At 37.8% G+C, this 18,278-nt stretch overlaps 1 protein-coding gene across 1 annotated transcript in view; it reads right to left on the bottom strand.

The window, feature by feature from the left end:
* Positions 1-18,278, bottom strand: part of ZBTB10 (zinc finger and BTB domain containing 10) — a 20,837-nt gene extending 2,559 nt beyond the window's left edge. The window contains exons 1-3 of the mRNA XM_060681924.2: positions 16,883-18,278; positions 9,040-9,931; positions 2,664-2,801 (exon numbers count right to left, since the gene is read on the bottom strand). Coding sequence (XP_060537907.1) covers positions 2,664-2,801; positions 9,040-9,931; positions 16,883-17,875 — 2,023 coding nt within the window. The 5' untranslated portion in view covers positions 17,876-18,278. The remainder of the gene's footprint in view (positions 1-2,663; positions 2,802-9,039; positions 9,932-16,882) is intronic.

Raw genomic sequence — 18,278 nt, 5'->3', positions numbered from 1 at the left:
ACAAAAATGATTTAATAAGTTAGCAAAAATATTTTTCAAAATATAATAACATAGTATAATATAGTGTTTGTGTATGTATATGTACATGTGTGTATATATTGCCATTTAGTACAAAGCTAATCTGTGCATAGCCATAAGAGCCAAATTTATTTCACCCACATACCTTAAGTATGTTTACTTATAACTAGTTCATTCACCTTCATTTTTAAGGCGTTAAATTACTTGACTTCTGTTGAGACCAAGGTTAAACAGAACATAACAGCAATTTACCACATAATTGGAACAGGTTAGCAAAAGTGTGATTTCCAACTGTTTAGTAACAGCCTACATACAATAACATACATGGTACTTTCTGAAAATTTTTCCAGTGTTTAATTCATCCACTTTTAAGGTCATCAGAAAAATTGGTGATAATTGCACATAAAGTGTTTCAGTGTCTTGAAAGTGTTTACGCAATTATCCTTATTAAATAAACAACATAAAGTATACAAATTGGAAATTTTCTAATGCATACAGAAAAATGTCCTAGGCAGAGATTTCTGTAATCCCCTAAATTGTAAAGAAAGATTTTCAGAAATGTTTCTGTTCAAGGTTTGCCAGAATGCTAATGCAGGTAGTCCTCAACTTACATACATTTATTTAGTGACCACTCAAAGTTACAATGGCACTGAAAAAAGTGATTTATGACTGCTTTTAGCACAACTGCTGCAACAGTCCACGGTCACATGATGAAAATTCAAACCCTTGGCAACTGACTCACTGTCCTAACCTAGGCTTCCTGATATAATAAAAAGCACACAATTAGTCTCAAAACCCCTTTTTTTATTTTAATGGCTGTGAATTCTTTTCATTCACAGCACGTGCTGAATCACCAAGAGTTTATAAATAGTCCAACAGAAGTCTGCCACAGTCCTTTGGATAAGGCTGGTAAATAACCACCTTTATCTTATTTGACCTGCTGCCAAAGACCTAATTGATAATTATCTTGGCAAGGCCACACGGAAACACAAAGTCAAAAATGGAGCTTCAAAGTATAAACCGACACCATCCACAACGTAGACACCATTCGCATCAGGAGCTCTGGTGGCTCAGCAGACTAATTAACATCCACTTACATATGCTGCCTGCAATTACTGCAAGTTCAAATCTCACCAGGCTCAAGGTTGACTCAGCCTTCCATCCTTTCTAAGGTAGGTAAAATGAGGACCCAGATTATGAGGGCAATAAGATGACTTTGTATAAATATACAAAAGTATGAAGGCTATTGCTTAATGCATTGTAAGCCGTCCTGAGTCTCCGGAGAAGGGCGGCATATAAATCAAATTAAAAAAAAAAACGTTGCTTCCTGCAAAGGCCCACGTACCTTTGCTCTTCCTTTATGTCTTATGGGAGGGGCCAATCATCTCCAAGCCTTACTCCCGAGTTGTCCCTTTTGTTTTAACTGTTCTTGCCTTCTGGCAGCTCTGCGCATGTGTACACTAGGAACAGGCTCCCCCTGTTCCTCTGCCTCTGGAGGCTCCAGAGTCCGCACATAACTCCCAGATGGCCTGGCCCCATCTCTGCCTCTGATGCAGAGCCCTCATCCAAGCCTTCCCCAGACTCCAGGACTGGCCCATGTTCCTTCCCAGCTTCCTCACTGTCCGACTCTGCTGCCAGCTCTGCTGGCTGCTAGTGGGCCACAACACTCACCTTTATGATGGTTGCAGTGTTCCTGAGTCATGTAATCACCTTTTGTGATCTTCTGACAAGCAAACTCAATGGGGAAGCCAGATTCACTTAACAACTGTGTTACTAACTTAACAATCACAGAGATTCACATAGCAACTGTGTCAAGAAAGGTCATAAAATGGGGCAAAACTCACATAACAACTATCTCGCTTAGCAACAACTGTTGGGCTAAATTGTGGTCATAACTTGAGGACTACCTGTACTAACCTTGGTAAATAAAAGGCCCTCTAACTGAGTCAATCACTCATGCATTCTTATAGGTAAAGACTCATGCATTCTTATAGGTATGGAAGTTCAACCAAAATTTTAGACAAAGCAAATCCCTAGAGATACTGTTTTTAATCTAAAATGCTAAAAACTCTGTCCTCCCCCATTGACCCACCAGTTGAAATCAAAATTATAGATCCTGGAATTTTAGAATTCTAATTGAAAACCAAATAAACACAAGAAATTTGTTCACCATTAGTATACTAATTAGTATAAGATGAATTGTACCAAAGTTTCAAAACCTTTTAAAATTGTGCCAGAAATTCAAAAAGCACATTTTTGAATTGTAGCAGAGTTTAAGTATATTTTTAAATTGTATGAATGAATGAAGATAAGGTCACACATATGATTAGATCCTCCAAATTCTGGGAAATATGTAAAGACGGACTAGGAAAGCTTTTTTTCAAGTTTGAGGGAAGCATGCCCTCATAAGAAATCTTTAGTAGAAGGGAAACATATGCCAGGACCTTCAAAATTCTTATGGTCTGTGGATCTGCAAATTATCATTCAACAATAGATATCTTGCTTAATAGTTACCATTGCAGATTCTTTCTATGCAGTTTTGGATTTTTGGAGAATAGTGTTCACTTCTGATACAGTACAATTGTATTACTCTTGTATAAATAGAAAATATAAAGTTTGAACAGAAGTTAATAAGATTTGCTCACCATTTTCCCAGTTTTCTTTTGGCCAGGATTCAGGTAGCAATCCATATTTGAAATCATTTGAAGTCCCTGGTAGTAACCCAAACTTGAAATCATTGGTGATACTAGGAAATATTCCAAACTTGAAATCATTTGAGGTACCTGTTATGAGAGATTTTTTTTTAAAAAATTATACATTGTATAAAATCTGTACAAAAAACATATTAATGCAAATAAATAAACAACGATATTGTACATAAAAAACACAGACAGGCAGTTCCACAAGTAACCCAGCCCTGCATATGAGGATTTTACCTAGGCATATTGAGATTCAAGGTTCAAAAGTGTACATTAAACCTTGTATATGCTATATGCATTCATTTCACATCTTTGGGATGCAAAACACTCTACAAAAACTTGACCTGAGTTTAATTTGAGTATGAATAGTAATTTGAGTATTAGTTAATTTGAGTATTATCTGTTCTATGTGCTACATACTGCAACTAGAAAATTCTACATACAGTTCTAAATTCAACACCCAGTCTAATCTGTAATTTATCATGGCTATTTCATAGAGGAAACAAAAACAGATCACCTAAGTTTTAACTTCCTGTTTCAATGAACTTTCTATTGGCCATCATGACCAGAAGAACTTTCAGGGACAGAGCAAATAGAAACATCTTTTGGTTGGCAGAACCTGAGAAAGTTATGAAAGGAAGGGCTTAAAATGTTGGAGGAATAGGAGAAATTTATAAATCAAGACTCACTTTTGTTTTTGAATTTTGTTTTACTGAGGAAAGCTAAGCTACAACCAGCTCTCTAAAATGGACCTGTTATTGAGGCTAAAAAACCCTTAACAAATAAAATGAAAGATTACAGTTAAAAGAGCAAATCCCAAATTATTTACAAATCTAAAAAAATAGACTGAAATCAAAACAAGATAAATATAGAATAATTAGTGCCTTCTAAGAATGTTTTGAGTTAGGTATTAGTAGCAATTGTATTCAAAAGCTACATTTTAAAATCATTCAAATCTATCAGTGCTGGTTCATATTTTAAAATCTATTATTTTAAAATAGAGAAATGTTTCCCATAAAATGTCCCCTAACTCTCATGCAAGTCTGAAGACGTACACCAAAATAAATTACTGTAGTAAATAACTGCTTCCAACATTCTTTTGCGAAGTCCATGTTGACTACTGGACTATTAAGAGAGCTTAGTGCATTGCAATAAATAAATTTGAAAATGTCTAAGCCAGAGGTCAGCAACCTGCAACTCTGGAGCCGCATGTGGCTGTTTCGTCCCCCTGCTGTAGCTCTCTGTTGGCTGAACACCACTGACTGGCCCCGCCCCTTACCCTCCCCTCCCACTCACTCCTTGCCTGGCCTGAGAAGGTAAGGGTGACGGCGGGGGATGGAGACTTGCTCCATATTCCAGAACAGGAGCAAAGTACCCCTGTACTTGCTGATTATATATAGTCAGATGCCGCTGACAGACAGACAGACATACCTGTTTCCTACAGAAAAGAAACTACTGGGAGCAACAGAACCTGGGAAGGCATGGCTGGGAGTGTGTTATGTGACTGGGTGGGAGTAAGTGACGTTGAGTTGGCCACGCCCACCCAGGTTTTGTGGCTCCCGGTGTATTCTTTTCTGTGGGAAACTGGTCCAAATGGCTCTTTGAGTATTTAAGATTGCAGACCCCTGGTCTAAGCAATAGCTAAACAAAAATGTTACCTTGTTTTTGGATAATTCACACGTAAACTAACAACACTTTAAAAGGTCCAAATCAGCTCTCAGTTGGCTGGCCCTAGTTAACTGAGCTAACTGAAATGGAGGAATTACTTTTCTCATATTGAATAACTTTATGTATGAAAAAGGAAACAAGCACACTTTGGAATTTACTTGTCCACTCAAAATTTCTTCATAAATAAATAGGACCCATATGAAGCTCAATATTTAAGATATATTTTTTTTTAATTTGATTTATATGCCGCCCTTCTCCGGAAACTCAGGGCGGCTTACAATGTGCTAAGCAATAGCCTTCATCCTTTTGTATATTTATACAAAGTCAGCTTATTGCCCCCACAACTGGGTCCTCAATTTACCTACCTTAGAAAGGATGGAAGGCTGAATCAACCTTGAGCCTGGCGAGATTCGAACCTGCAGTAATTGCAGGCAGTTGGTCTTAATAACAGGGTGCTTTAAACCACTGTACTACCAAGGCTCCATATTAAAGGTAAAGGTATGCAAAATGCACAAAAAAAGCAAAAAAGGCAAAACCTTTTCACATTACAGTACACTCTCACCAAATTTAGCATAACAGGATAATAGACTACAGCTTAAATCTCAAACTTTAGTTATCTAATTTATTTTGATTTCTTCCAATTATTACACATTAATAGAAATTAATTAAAATATTAACTTGGCAATCATAGCTAAAGTAAACAAGTCATCATTTAATTTGAATGTCTGCCCAGAAACAGTCAGGACTGGTTATCTGGGCAAATTTGTTATATGACCCATTTATCAAAGACAGAAAAGTTGCAATCTATTTCCAACATTCTTCCAGCTGTTCTTGGAACTTGTACTCAGACCAGGTAACAGGAATGAAAACCTGGAAAACCTGGAAACCTATCATCACAATCAACTAATGAGTTAGTGGAGTCAGTTGTAATGAATGAATGAGGAATGAATATTGAACTTCCTCTTATTTTCTAGAGGAACCTTATACTCTAAATATCTAAATAAAAAGAGCCTGAGTGGCGTAGGAGACCTCCTACTAAGGCAGCATTTAACATCCAGCTGCCTGCAATTACTGTGAGCTCAATTCTCACCAGGCTCAAGGTCGACTCAGCCTTCCATCCTTTCTAAGGTGGGTAAAATAAGGACCGGTTTGTGGGGGCAATAAGCTGACTTTGTATAAAATATACAAAAGTATGAAGGCTATTGCTTAACGCATTGTAAGCCGCCCTGAGTCTCCGGAGAAGGGCGGCATATAAAAATAAATAAAAAATAAATCTCACTTCAGTAACAAAAAGAACAAAGAAAAGGAAAAAGCACTGGCTTGATTTCCCTAAAGCAATTTAGTATGTTTTGGTTAAAACATCTCTCTCCCAACTATCATTAGAGCCATATCTCCTCTGCCTTTAATAGAAATATAAAATCTCTTTGAGGTTGGAATAAGTGACTTCATGTCCATGTATCTTTTGGAGGCAGCAATAAGTGATTTGCCATTACAAGTAATGCTCAAGTTATGACCATAATAGAGCCTGCCCAATTTTACAAACATTTTGCAGCGATTATAAAGCAAATGCTGTGTTAAGAAAACCCATGGTTTGCTATGGTGTGGTTTTGTTGAAAACCAAAGTGCTGGCTTTTGCAAAACTGTTGTAATATGTGGTCATGTGGTCATGATTGTGGAGGACACCTTATGAACAGGGTCATAAGACCCCTTTTTCAGCTTTATCGTAACTTTGAATGGTCATTAGGCAAGTGGTTGTAAGTTGAGAACTACCTGTGCTGCTGACTTTTTAAATTCCCCAGTCTAAACAATAGTATATTACTAGTATTCTCTGCAGATCTCCGATTTAAAAGTAATGACCAAGTCCTGCCCTCCTTAGCTTTCGAGCCCAGAGAAGGTTGGTTGTGTGTTACTGTTAATAGAGCAGCTCAACGAGATTGGTTAATTCATATAGAGATGGTATATATTAGTTCCAGACTACAGACGCAAGAAAATTATTCTAGGTATAAAAAGGCTAGTGTTAGGAAATAAAAGGAGGGTACAAAGGACAAAAGCAGTTAATGCAGTTGTTGAAAACTTAACTTTGGTACCAAATTTTTAATGTTTATTGTTTTAATTGATATATGTATTATGTTGTTTTTAATTATGCTGTTTTAATTTTGATTGGGAACTATCCAGAGTGTGATATGAGTGGCTTTATAGTTGTTTTAAATAAATAGTTATTTCTTTGTACCTTTATTTCACAATTAATCTTTTTTAACTAGACGAGCAGTGAAAGGATTCCTAAACAAGTAACACTACATTGTTTAGTTAAAACTTAACTCAATGATTTCAACGTATTTTCAGTTTAAGTCCCCTCCCCCAGCAACTTCATATATTTTGGTCTGGAATATTTATAGCGTATAGAAACGTTCTGGGATGAAACACAGCTGTGTTCATTGATGGCTTAATTCTAAGACAGGAAGAAGCACAACTATACTGTTTTATACAGGTAGTCCTGAACTTAGGGCCCTTGTTCAGCATTGTTTGAAGTTATGACAGCACTGAACAAATGAACCAATATTTGGGTAATCAAAATTTGGGCATTTGAGCTGCAAGCATTTACAACTGTAGGGGCACACCAATTCCCTCCCACCCACCTGACCCTTTGTGAGGCAGCTGCTGGCTGCACGAGGTTTTCTTCCCAAGGTCTCACAAGTCCTGAAGAAGATGGCCCATGTGGCAGCAGCACAGCGCTGGCACATCTTGTCAGCAATAGGAGCAAAAAGATGGCAAAGTCAGCAGGGGTGGTGTATAGCAGGGGTTCCCAACCCCTGGACCGCAGTCTGGTAAGGGTGCATGGCCTGTTGGGTACCAGGCTACACAAGTGGCAAGGCAAGTATGTGAAACATCATGGAGCCAGGAAGGTTGAGGATCACTGGTGTATAGGGTGGCAGGGGTGATTGAACTGGGGCTTCCCAGCGTGCGGTGCCTTGTACAGTGTTACCGAGCTCCACGGTGCAAAGCTTCTTGGCACACTGAAACTCTGGGTCTGCAAAAAGTTCCAGAGTTGTGTACCAGGAAGCCCCTTTGGCCAGACTGGGCCAGGCTTTGCAAAATATAAAGGGATTTCCTGGCACACCACAGATCTATGGCTTTTAGATTTTTGCAGCTCTAAAGACCACGAAGTGCCAGAAACTCCCTTTACACTTGGCACTAAGTCCAGCCCCAGCCTGGCCCAGCAATGCAGCAAAAAGGGACTACATGACATACTGCAGCTGCAAAAGTGTTGCATTCCCAAAGCTATGGCACACCAAGAAGTTCCTGAGCAACAGCATATTGCTATGCCAGCTTTCCTGAGCTTGTGCCATACCATAATCCCCCTTATATATGCACTGCACCAACCCTCTCAGGCTTTTACCAAACCCACACAGCACCTTTCCTCACCTGCGACTCCTACATCTTACCGCTTAACCTCCTGTGAGCTTTGGGTTATGAAGGCAATTGGGACTGCAGGTGATACAGTCAAATGATACAACACGCTACAACTGCATTGCTTCACTATGGAAATTCCAGTACAAACTGTGATTGTAAGTCAACGACTAACTCTAAGCAAATTACTCTTGGTATATTGAATTCTTCAATTAACCTTTGTTCAATATTTAGAGAGTATAAAAAGTATGTCTTTTAATTATGAGATAATAGCACTTAAGACTTAGACTTCGATATACTGCTTCATAATGCTTTACAGCATCCTCTAAGCAGAGTCAGCATATTGTTCCCAACAATCTGGCCCTCATTTTACCGACCTGAGAAGGATGGAAGGCTGAGTCAACCTTGAGCTGGTCATGATTGAATTCCTGGTAGTTGGCAGAGTCGGCCTACTTTACTGCATTCTAACCACTGCACTCATAATGGTGATAATATGGAAAAACTTAATGAAGTTGAAGGAGAAAACCTATATTCTCTATGAAAATGCATAAGATGATACAGGAAAAATTGTTGATGGATTCAGATCTCCTTTAAATGTACCTTGGTAATTTCTACTATTTTTTTAATATATATTTCTAGATTTGCTTTGTTGCCTGTTTTTCTCAGCTAATTATAGGAAGATGTTTAAATACCTTCACAGATAGTATAATTTACTCTTAATATTGTTTTTTTTATTTAAAAGCATACAACTTCTAAATTATAAATAGTCCAAAATACAATTCTATGTGTCATATATTTTACATTACCAAACTATTAGAATTAGGATCTGATTTCAAATGCTATACATTTTTCAGTTTCCCCAAATGCCATTCTTCTGTTAGTGGTAGGCATATAAACCAGATTTCAAAGATTTGAATTTTTTTTCCTCTGAATATTCTGGCTATTGATGCTCCTAACAATGCTCTTATATCCTGTAGACAGAAACCAGATCTGAGCAATTCAAGAGGTTCAAAAGAAGTATGATTCTGGTTCTATAAACTTCTAAACAGAATTCCAATTCTATGATCTATATGTAAATGACTCAATGATTTCAAAATTACAAGAGAAAAGGATGATTTTGTATTTCAGAAGAAATATATAAATATATAAATAAAAAATAAAAATGTTAGGATCTGAAACTTGGAAAAAGTAACTTTCTGTTGCTTTAATTAATTATATGTTTGTTATCCATCATGCCAGCATTTACCTGCTACTTCTTCTTTGATAAACTGCAGATCTTCTTCTGGATATTGTACTGACGTTTGAGTAGCTGAGCAGTCTTCTAATGGCTCATCATTACTGGGTGGTATATTGTAAACAAATCTTTTTGCACCTGGGTTTTTCCTTCTTGTTTTTCCTGGTTCTTGAAGTGATTGTCCCTGTGAACCCATATCATTCCACACAAAGACCTTTCCTTCACCTTGAGATTCATTTTCAGCCATTTCAGGTGAGCTGTCCTGGACCCAATCATTAATTTGGTAGTTTTCAGACTGGCTTTCATCAATGCAGTAGCCATCATTTTCAGTTTTTATGTTGCTTGCCAAGTTAGTTAAATTTCTTGTGGCCCAAAAACTAGCAACTTTCTGATCCCTTGAAGTTAACCCGTCTCTACTCACCGATCTTCTATTATAATCCACAACTACAGCTTCTGGGGCTTCTGATTTTATGCTTATATTTAAGGCATCTTTGATAAAATTACGACAGGATTGCACAACCTCTGTCATCTGAAGGTAGCTGGCCACTGACATAACTTCAATTGCATTCTGGCTTGTAAGCACAAGGTTACCAGAATATAGAAAGTCCAAGATGACAGAAAAGCCTTGAACAGCAACAACATCTAAGTAGGTAACAGTGGTTTGGTTACGATTTTCTTTGTTTGTAAAGCAATACAGAGTCTTGAAGAAACGGCTGCCTGCAACCAGAATATTTTTGTGAGCTCTGAAGACTCTTCCACTCACCACAATATTGACATCACAGAGAATGCCCTTTTTCCTTTGCTCATTTAATTCTTGCAATAGTTGATAGCAGTAAGAGTTCTCATTTGGCCTAATATTATAATCACAATCTCTCTCAGCCAATTCTGATGTTAATTCAGATTCCTGTAATTAAAAGAGGGAGGAATTAAGATTATACATATGAGTTGAGGCTTGACTGGTTTTAAATTCTAAATGATACTTTTAGGATTAAACAACACAATTCTAAAATACTATTGTTTTCTTTATATTATTTTATAGTCTAGTCCATGCTATATATTTCCAGTTCAATAAAGCACGCACTGAAATTAATTTTATCACACACCAAATGTGAAGATAGATAGTCCTCAGTTTACGACCACAATTGACCCCCAAATTTATGTTGCTAAGTGAGAAATTTGTTAAGTGAGTTTTGCCATTTCACAGTTGTTAGTGAATCGCTGCAGTTGTTAACTTAGTAACACAGTTAAGTGAATCTGGTTTCCTCATTGACTTTGCTGATCAGAAGGCTGCGGAAGATAGTCACGTGACCCCAGAACACTGCAACTGTCATAAATATGAGACAGCATCCAAATGTAAATCATGTGATCACGGAGATGCTGCAATGGTCGTAAGTGTGAAAAATGGTCAAAGTCACTTTTTCCAGTGCTGTTCTAACTTTGAATGGTCACTAAACGAATGCTGTAAATCAAGGACTATCTCTATGTACAAAGGACATTCAATTACATTACACTAATTTTTCAGTGCCATTAAAACTTCAGCTATTAATTAGAATATAACTGCTATTTCATTGCCATGTAATACCGTATTTCCCCAAAAATAAGACCCCTGTCTTATATTTTTTTGAACACTGAAATAAGCGCTTGGCCTTATTGCCATGCGCTCAAAAGCCCAATTGGGCTTATTATCAGGGGATGTCTTATTTTGGGGAAAACAGGGTAGTAAATACCCTTATGCAATTTGCAAGTTAAAAAGATATCACTGTGTCCTTGCTGAAACATACCATCGCAATAATGAATAAGACTTCTTAGTCTAGAGAAATATATATGAATTTAAAATATAAATTCAAAATATAAATCTGTGCCTTGCCTTTTTTCTCCTAGTTTTTTCTCCAAGTCACACTTCTTTAAGTATTTTTTTTTTATTTGATTTATATGCCGCCCTTCTCCGGAGACTCAGGGCGGCTTACAATGTGCTAAGCAATAGCCAAAAGTATTTGGTGGCTCTTAATACCCAATATCTTTTCTTAAAATTAAACCTAAAGTTACCTCAATTATTTTCTTACTTTCCAATTTGCTAACCATCCTCATCATCCACTGCATTGCTTCAGTTTGTCTGAATCTTTTTAAAATATGATTTCCAGAACTGAACACAATTCTTGAGGTAGACTCTAAGCAAGGGATTTTTACTTCCTATATTTGGAGAACTATTCCTACTAATACAACTGATATTTTCTAATGTCCTTTTCAACAAGTTCCTTAGCCACCCAACTCATATTATATTCGAAATTCGTTTTACACACTTTATCACAAAGGGAGGTATCTCTCTTTTGATACTAAAATACAGGTATACTTAAAGCCAGAAACTGAACAATAGTACAATTGCTATGATGTCCTACTATCTAAACATAGTGTATAGAATATTGATAATTGGAGTACATCTAATAGTTCAGCAAATAAAATTCTGCTTTGACTGGGCCCCAAAGTTCCTTTTGCATAAGAAGTTACTACCTTGAAAAGCTCCTTATATGGGTTAATTTATTTTCACTCAAATGCATTACTTCATAGCTCACTGATAAATCTGCTAATTTACAAAAGTGCCTTCTTAGTGAAGGAATCTTCCTCAGCTGCTGTATATTTTACTTTTAGCACTTGGCACTTAAGACCTTTTGTTATTTTTGTATAATATATGCTTTTGTTAGTGCAATTGTTTTCAATGTTATTTTCTTTCCCAGAGTCAATTGTTGAGTTAGGTGGCCATACAAATTAGATAAATACATAAAACATTTGTTCATAGATTGGAAATCTCAGGTTTACTTTATTGTAATCACAGTAAGACAGACCATCCCTAATCTTGATCTAGGAGATACAGGTCATGCAGAATATGGCAGAAAGGCAATCAATAATTCAGATTCAAATGGCAAAAGGCAATTTGGCATGTGCATCAGTGCTCATGCAACAACTGTTAGAAAAATGCCTTACATGTTGTATGTCAATTGCAGAGGGTGGCTGCGAACCCAGGAAAAGCTGCAGCTGTTTTAAGGTGTTCCTGACCAATGCTATGTCAACAGTACTGCATCTGAATGCACAGCCCTATGCATATATATGTATAATATATGATGCATATTACACATTTGCACTGACAATTGATTAATTAATATTGAGCAAAATTAAAGTTTCTTCCCTGGAATATTGGTGCTCACTGAAAATTAAAAAACATTCCAGATGAAAGCAGTGACAAACATGGTAACATTTTCAAAGACACTGTAGTAATACAGTGACTAGACGTTAAGATCAACTTGAATATCCTTAAAAAAACCTCTGAATAACTTATGACCACAATGTCATTACTATACAGACTTAATCAACTATGACAAAAGAGCCTTGTGTATCTGTGTACAAGATTGATAGTATTTAGTTAATAATATTAGAACCATAATTCGTTTGTGGGTGTACTGATTCCACTTTTGAGGGCATCATAAAATTTTTTTTCTTTCCTTGTACCAATACCATATGGAATAATGAACTGAAGAAGCCTCCTCCTAATATTAAAATTAATTTCTGCTCTGGGTTGAACTATTTTTAAATAAAACATAACACTTTCATTGTTCATTTTCAATATCATGTATTATTTCAAATGTTTTCTGGGAGAAATTTTACCAGTGTTATGCTGTCTACTGCTGTTTATTATGATAACTATATATCATGTTTCCCTTTTGATTTTGCTATCCTCCAGATAGTCTAGTGAGGAATAAAACCCATCATTTGTAACTAAAACATATTTTTCTAATCTTCAATTTGGGACCTTCAAGATCTTTTGATACTAAACTCATACTTTTAGACAGTGTAAAGGATACAAGCTTTGGGAAAACTACTATTTTACCTGGTACCCTATACATCAAAATGTTTCAATATCTATCACTAATCAAAGAGGTCATTCAATACCAATAAATTATATATACCATTTTTTGGTAAAAAGTGTTAGAAGTATCAGGCATTATTATCCATTCCATAAGAATCAAGTTTTTAAAATTCTGATGATCCAGAAGCTATTTTCCTGAAAATAGCTATGTCATATTTATTCCAGATTTCTGTATAATCATGTATGGCATAAATATGAAGGAAAGTTTGTTACTATCTGCTATTCGGTTAAATAGATCCTGGTTTTATAGTGAAGACACTGTTCCTTCAAGATGTCTGATATGCAGGAAGTACAAATAGGAGGATTTTAATTAGCTTAACAACCTAATCCCTAACCTGATTTTCAGATACAAGCCCTAAGATTGAAGATTTATACCCTACATCTATTTTAAGTAACCTTAAACTGAAGAATGAGATCATCTCCTTGTCCCTATTTAGAATATATCCCACACACTCATCTTCCTGAAATTTGTTCAATATTAATATGTTATCAGGAATCTTTACAAAACCAAAGTATTTTCAACCATTTTGTACAGCCTAAAAAGTATTTACAATCACACATCTAATCTTTGGAGAAAAATGCATTTCTTAGGATATTTATGCAGTCTTTTATCAGAAAATATTTTAAGGACATAACCTAAATCAATAATCAATAATCTAATGAAGATTATATAATAATTTTATATTATTGATACTTTTCCACATAATTCAAAATTGCTTCCGTCACAAATCCCTGTATGTCTCAGTTATGAGTATGAAAGTTAGGACAGCTTCTCTGACTATATATATTATTTATATATAATAAAATATAATATTTCTTATTAACTGTTATACTGCAATTTTTAAAAAATTGTTGCTGTTAATATAAATGCAGGCACTAATGAAATACAGGGAAGTATTGCATGCTAAGGGACATTCACAATGCACAGAAAATAATCTAATATTGTTTCAAAAATTCAATATACAATTTGGATTTTAACAAAGTGTAATTTGTAATTTGAGAAACAGGTTTTTAACTGTAATAGTTAAAAAGTTGGATACAACCAATGAAAACTGTAACTCACCAGGAAATCCACAAGTTTTCAGTTGGCTATTAAAGCCCACAAAAATCCATGATTACTGTGCCTCAATCTTATTCACAGCAATCTAATTTTGCATCTGGCATTGTATGAATTAATGGGGGAATATAGAAAAACAGAACATGAATTTAGCAAAAATATTCCATTTTTGCTTTGGATTATAAGTACAGTACAATAACAAATGTATATTAGATTGCACTGAGAAATATTTTGTAAAGTTCAGGGGAATAGATAATTGCTTGCTCTCCTTCTTATCCTGAAGTAAATCACACTTCACCAGTCTTCCCATCTTTCTAAGGCAGTGCTTCTCATCTCTGGCAACTTTATGGTGTGTTGGACTTCAAGTCCCAAAATTTCCAGAATACTGGTAATTGAAGTCCATACATCATAAAGTTACTAAGGTTGAGAAACACAGTTCTAAGGAAATAAATACTTGAGCTATCATCTCATCCTTCTTCAGTACCTCTCAGCAATAGCATACATGTAAGATACAAATTAGTCTTGGAGAAAATGGGATATGCTGAGAGGACAGCAGCAATTCATATGCTTGCAGTTGGCTGTCTCCGACAAGGAATGAGGAGGTATTAATATAGTACAGTGAATCATGAGAACTTAATGCTAACAAGTGAATAAATTTAAAATTGGCAAGAAAAGTTACTTAAATATTAGTTTAGATAAAATTTCCTATTGAAAAAAGTATTAAATAATGGTCACCAACTTCAAACAATGTTAATATAGTACTGAATAATAGTGTTTATACTACTTAAAATTGACAGCAATTATAATTCAGCACCAAACTGGGGAACCCAATTTACATGATTTCCCCTATCAATTTGTGTTTTCTATTTTTTAATGTTTTATCAACATTTTTTTTATATAAATAAAGGAAATCGCTTGAAATATTCTGAAGGCAAAATAAAACCTGCTACTTTACTGGGTGAGCTAACAGAACTTAAATATTGAGACTGTTTTTTTCAATAGTATATGGTATCTTTAATTAAGCTTTGTATAATGTATAAAGATTAAAGATACCATATAATACTGATGTAGTTATTAGCAGGCAAACACAATTTAAGAAAGGGTTTTTTAGTTTTTAAAAAAAGTATTTTCAGTCACTCTGGTGTGTCTGCATCATATTCTGAAACAAAAGGGACCCTCAACATGGAAAATATTTTGGAAACTATATGGCTTAAAAGAAATAATTACAACAAAGTATAAGAAGGGACAATGAAAATAGTAAAAAGAATCAGATAAAATATTGGAACTTAAATGGAACAGCTACACAACGTTAGAAGAAATTAAGCGTCCATTAGGGCAGATTGCTCAGTTTAGATACAAAGAAACCAACTTCAAATCCCCAAAGTTTTGATGTTTCTTTGGATAACATTAGGTTAAGACATCCCATACAGGCTAGCTCACATTTATATCTGGGTACATGGTTGACTGGCTATAAATTTAAAATGATCTAATTGTTCAATATTCAAATGCTGAATGCAGTGTCTATATTCACATGTTTCTTGCTGTAATCTCATCTATCAATTTATTCACCTTCAAAAGTTTTATTATTAAACTAAATGTTTACAGTTATTTGAAATGTAGCAACTTTTATCACATTATTATTATATTTCTATTTTGCCTTTTCTCCAGTAACTCTAAGTGGAATATAGAAACTCTCTTCTATTTTTCTCACAATCACCTTATGAGGTAGAGAAGTAATGAATGGTCCAAAGTCCATTCATGAACTTCCACAATTGAGAATGGATTTGTACTTGCATTTTTATCCAACACCTTAACCACTATATCAAGGCAGAGTCTTGATTTTAATCAGAAGGAAAATGGAAAGATAGCTGAAATTTGATAAGTTTAACATGCAGATTTTCAGATGAGGAAATATAATTGACTTTAATCTCATTGTTTTGCTTCTGAAGTATTGTTCAGTGAGCTGTTTACTAAGCAGAAAAATCCACGACACAAAAAGGTTTTTTTAAAAAACCACCTTAGCATTGTTAATAAAATAACAGAAATTTCAGCACATTTGAAAATATCAAGAATTACAAAACAGGGGTTCATAATGTGCCGGGTTCAATTCTAAAAAAAATATAAATGAGTAAATAGTGAGAACAGAACACTCTGTCTGCACCTCTTTAAAAGTAGCGGTCTTTTCTCTGGATCCTATGATGCCAAAAAACCACTGCTTTGAAGAGTTACAGATAGGTACGAAGTTTGCCCTCCAAAACAATTTTACTTGGAGTATAGTGCAAGAATCTATTTCTCAAGAACTCTCAAGATTTTTGAAAGATTGATGTCACTACATTTATAGACTTTCCAATTATGAATAAACCTTACTGTACTATTTGAATGTAGTAACTTAAATGGGCAAAAGGGATAGTTTGCACCACATGGTATAATGTGGCGAATACAGGGAGTACAAAATATATTAAGACCTTATATTCACATACATTATACAAACCAATTAGATACTACTGCCTACCTAGACTTGTACCCCCTACAATCAGTATAAGTAACTGCATTAAGAAATACTAAAGGTAACAATTATTGAACCTCAAAACTGTTACATGCCAGCCCTTAAACTTTCAGTCAAATTGTTGATTAAGTTTCCTTAAAATCAGAGCGCAGAATGAATTCTTTATTAGGGGGAGAACATGAACCAGGATTATAAAATGCCCTCAAATTCAGTCAATGCTTTAGAAGCCCTTTAAAGTAATTCATAGAAGGCAGGCTGCCTGACAACAAGGCTCTCCGAGGAAAGGAGGGCAAGCAAGATGACTGCTTTCCCCTACCACCACTGTCCAGTAGACCGTGTTTCTCTTCCTCCCCCCTGCGCCAATTCAACTTACCTGCTCAGCAGTGACTGGCTCATTGAGGCGATGCTCAGCTGACAGATGATGCCTGAGAAATAGGGCACGTTTATAATTGCGGGTACCCTTGCAGAGATCGTCGTGACTCCCGCTGTTGTTGTTGTTGCCGCCGCCGTCAGTAGAAGAGGTGGTAGGGACGGCAGCCGTGCACCAAACACAGGACACGAGTCCCGTCTTCTGACAGTACTGTAGCCACGGGAACTCCTTAAGCCAGCAGCTCTGGAAGGAGACGTGCAGCTTCTGCAGGAGGGACTTGGGCCGGGTTGGCAGCGGAAAGTGTTGGATACTCTCCCCCTCCCCCGCGCCTACGCTGTTGACCTCCGCCTCGTCCCCCCCAGACCGCCTGCTGCTGCTACAGCTGCCGCCCTCTGCGCCGCTGCCATCTCCCAGGCTGCCCCCCTCGCCGTCTTCCTCGTCCTCGCTGCTGTCGCTCAGCGACCCCCCGTCCTGCACCAGCTCTTTCCCCTCCAGCAGCCCCTCCAACTCCAGCTCCTCCTCCTCCCCGCCGCCGCCGCCACCCCGCCCGTTCAACGGCCGCCGCGACCAGCCCGCCCCGTCGCAGCCATTGTTTGCTGCCGCCACCAAGCCCCCGCCACGGAAGGCCAAGGTCCGACGATTCCTCTCGGCGAATATGGGGCCGACCGGGGCAGGGACGGATGGAGGAGCGCTCGCCGAGTCCGAAGGAGGGGTCGGCGAGAGCTCTTTTCCGGCACTGTCCGCGGCCTCCAACTCGGCCACCTCCAGCTCCACGGTCTCCAGCTCCACTTCCTCCTCCACCCCCTGGCCGTTCAACTGCTCGGCTTCCTGACGGACCCAGGCCTCGCCCTGGCCACTGCTGCCACCATTCCCGCTGCTGCCGTTAGCTGTCGGGCCGCCGCCGCCCCCTCCTCCTAGGTTGGTAGCGGCGGTGGCGGCGCTGACCAGGCCTCCCCCCCGGAACGCCAAGGTCCTGCGGTTCATCTCGGCGAACATGGCGGGCGACCGCGCGCCCCCCGCCCGCCTGTCTCCCTCCCTCGCGCGCCCCCTCCTCCTCCCGCTCCGGCCCAACTGTCTCTCTGCTGCCCCCCCCCTCCCACCCCACAACTGATCGCTCTGGGGGAAAAGGTGAGGCAGAAAAAGCGGCCAACCAACCGAAGCACCCACCCGGTCAGTCAGTTCGCCGGGCCGCTTGAAAGCGCTTTTAACGGCTGCAAGAACAAAATCTTATCCCCACGCTCCAGCCTGCGTCGCTGGCACGGCCGCCTTCGTCGTCGCCTCCTCCTCGAGCGCTTCCCCTACAATAGATCCGGCTCAACCAGCAGCAGCCCTTCCGCCCCACCAGGCCCCGGCCCAGGTCGAATGGCAAATGAACAACGGACTGCGCCCACAATGCACT

Source organism: Pantherophis guttatus, chromosome 3 (genome assembly GCF_059756535.1).
Source record: "Pantherophis guttatus breed Tessera chromosome 3, ASM5975653v1, whole genome shotgun sequence".
NCBI lineage: Eukaryota > Metazoa > Chordata > Lepidosauria > Squamata > Colubridae > Pantherophis > Pantherophis guttatus.
The sequence above is the reverse complement of the archived record's forward strand: the minus strand, read 5'-3'. Positions and strand labels throughout refer to the sequence as shown.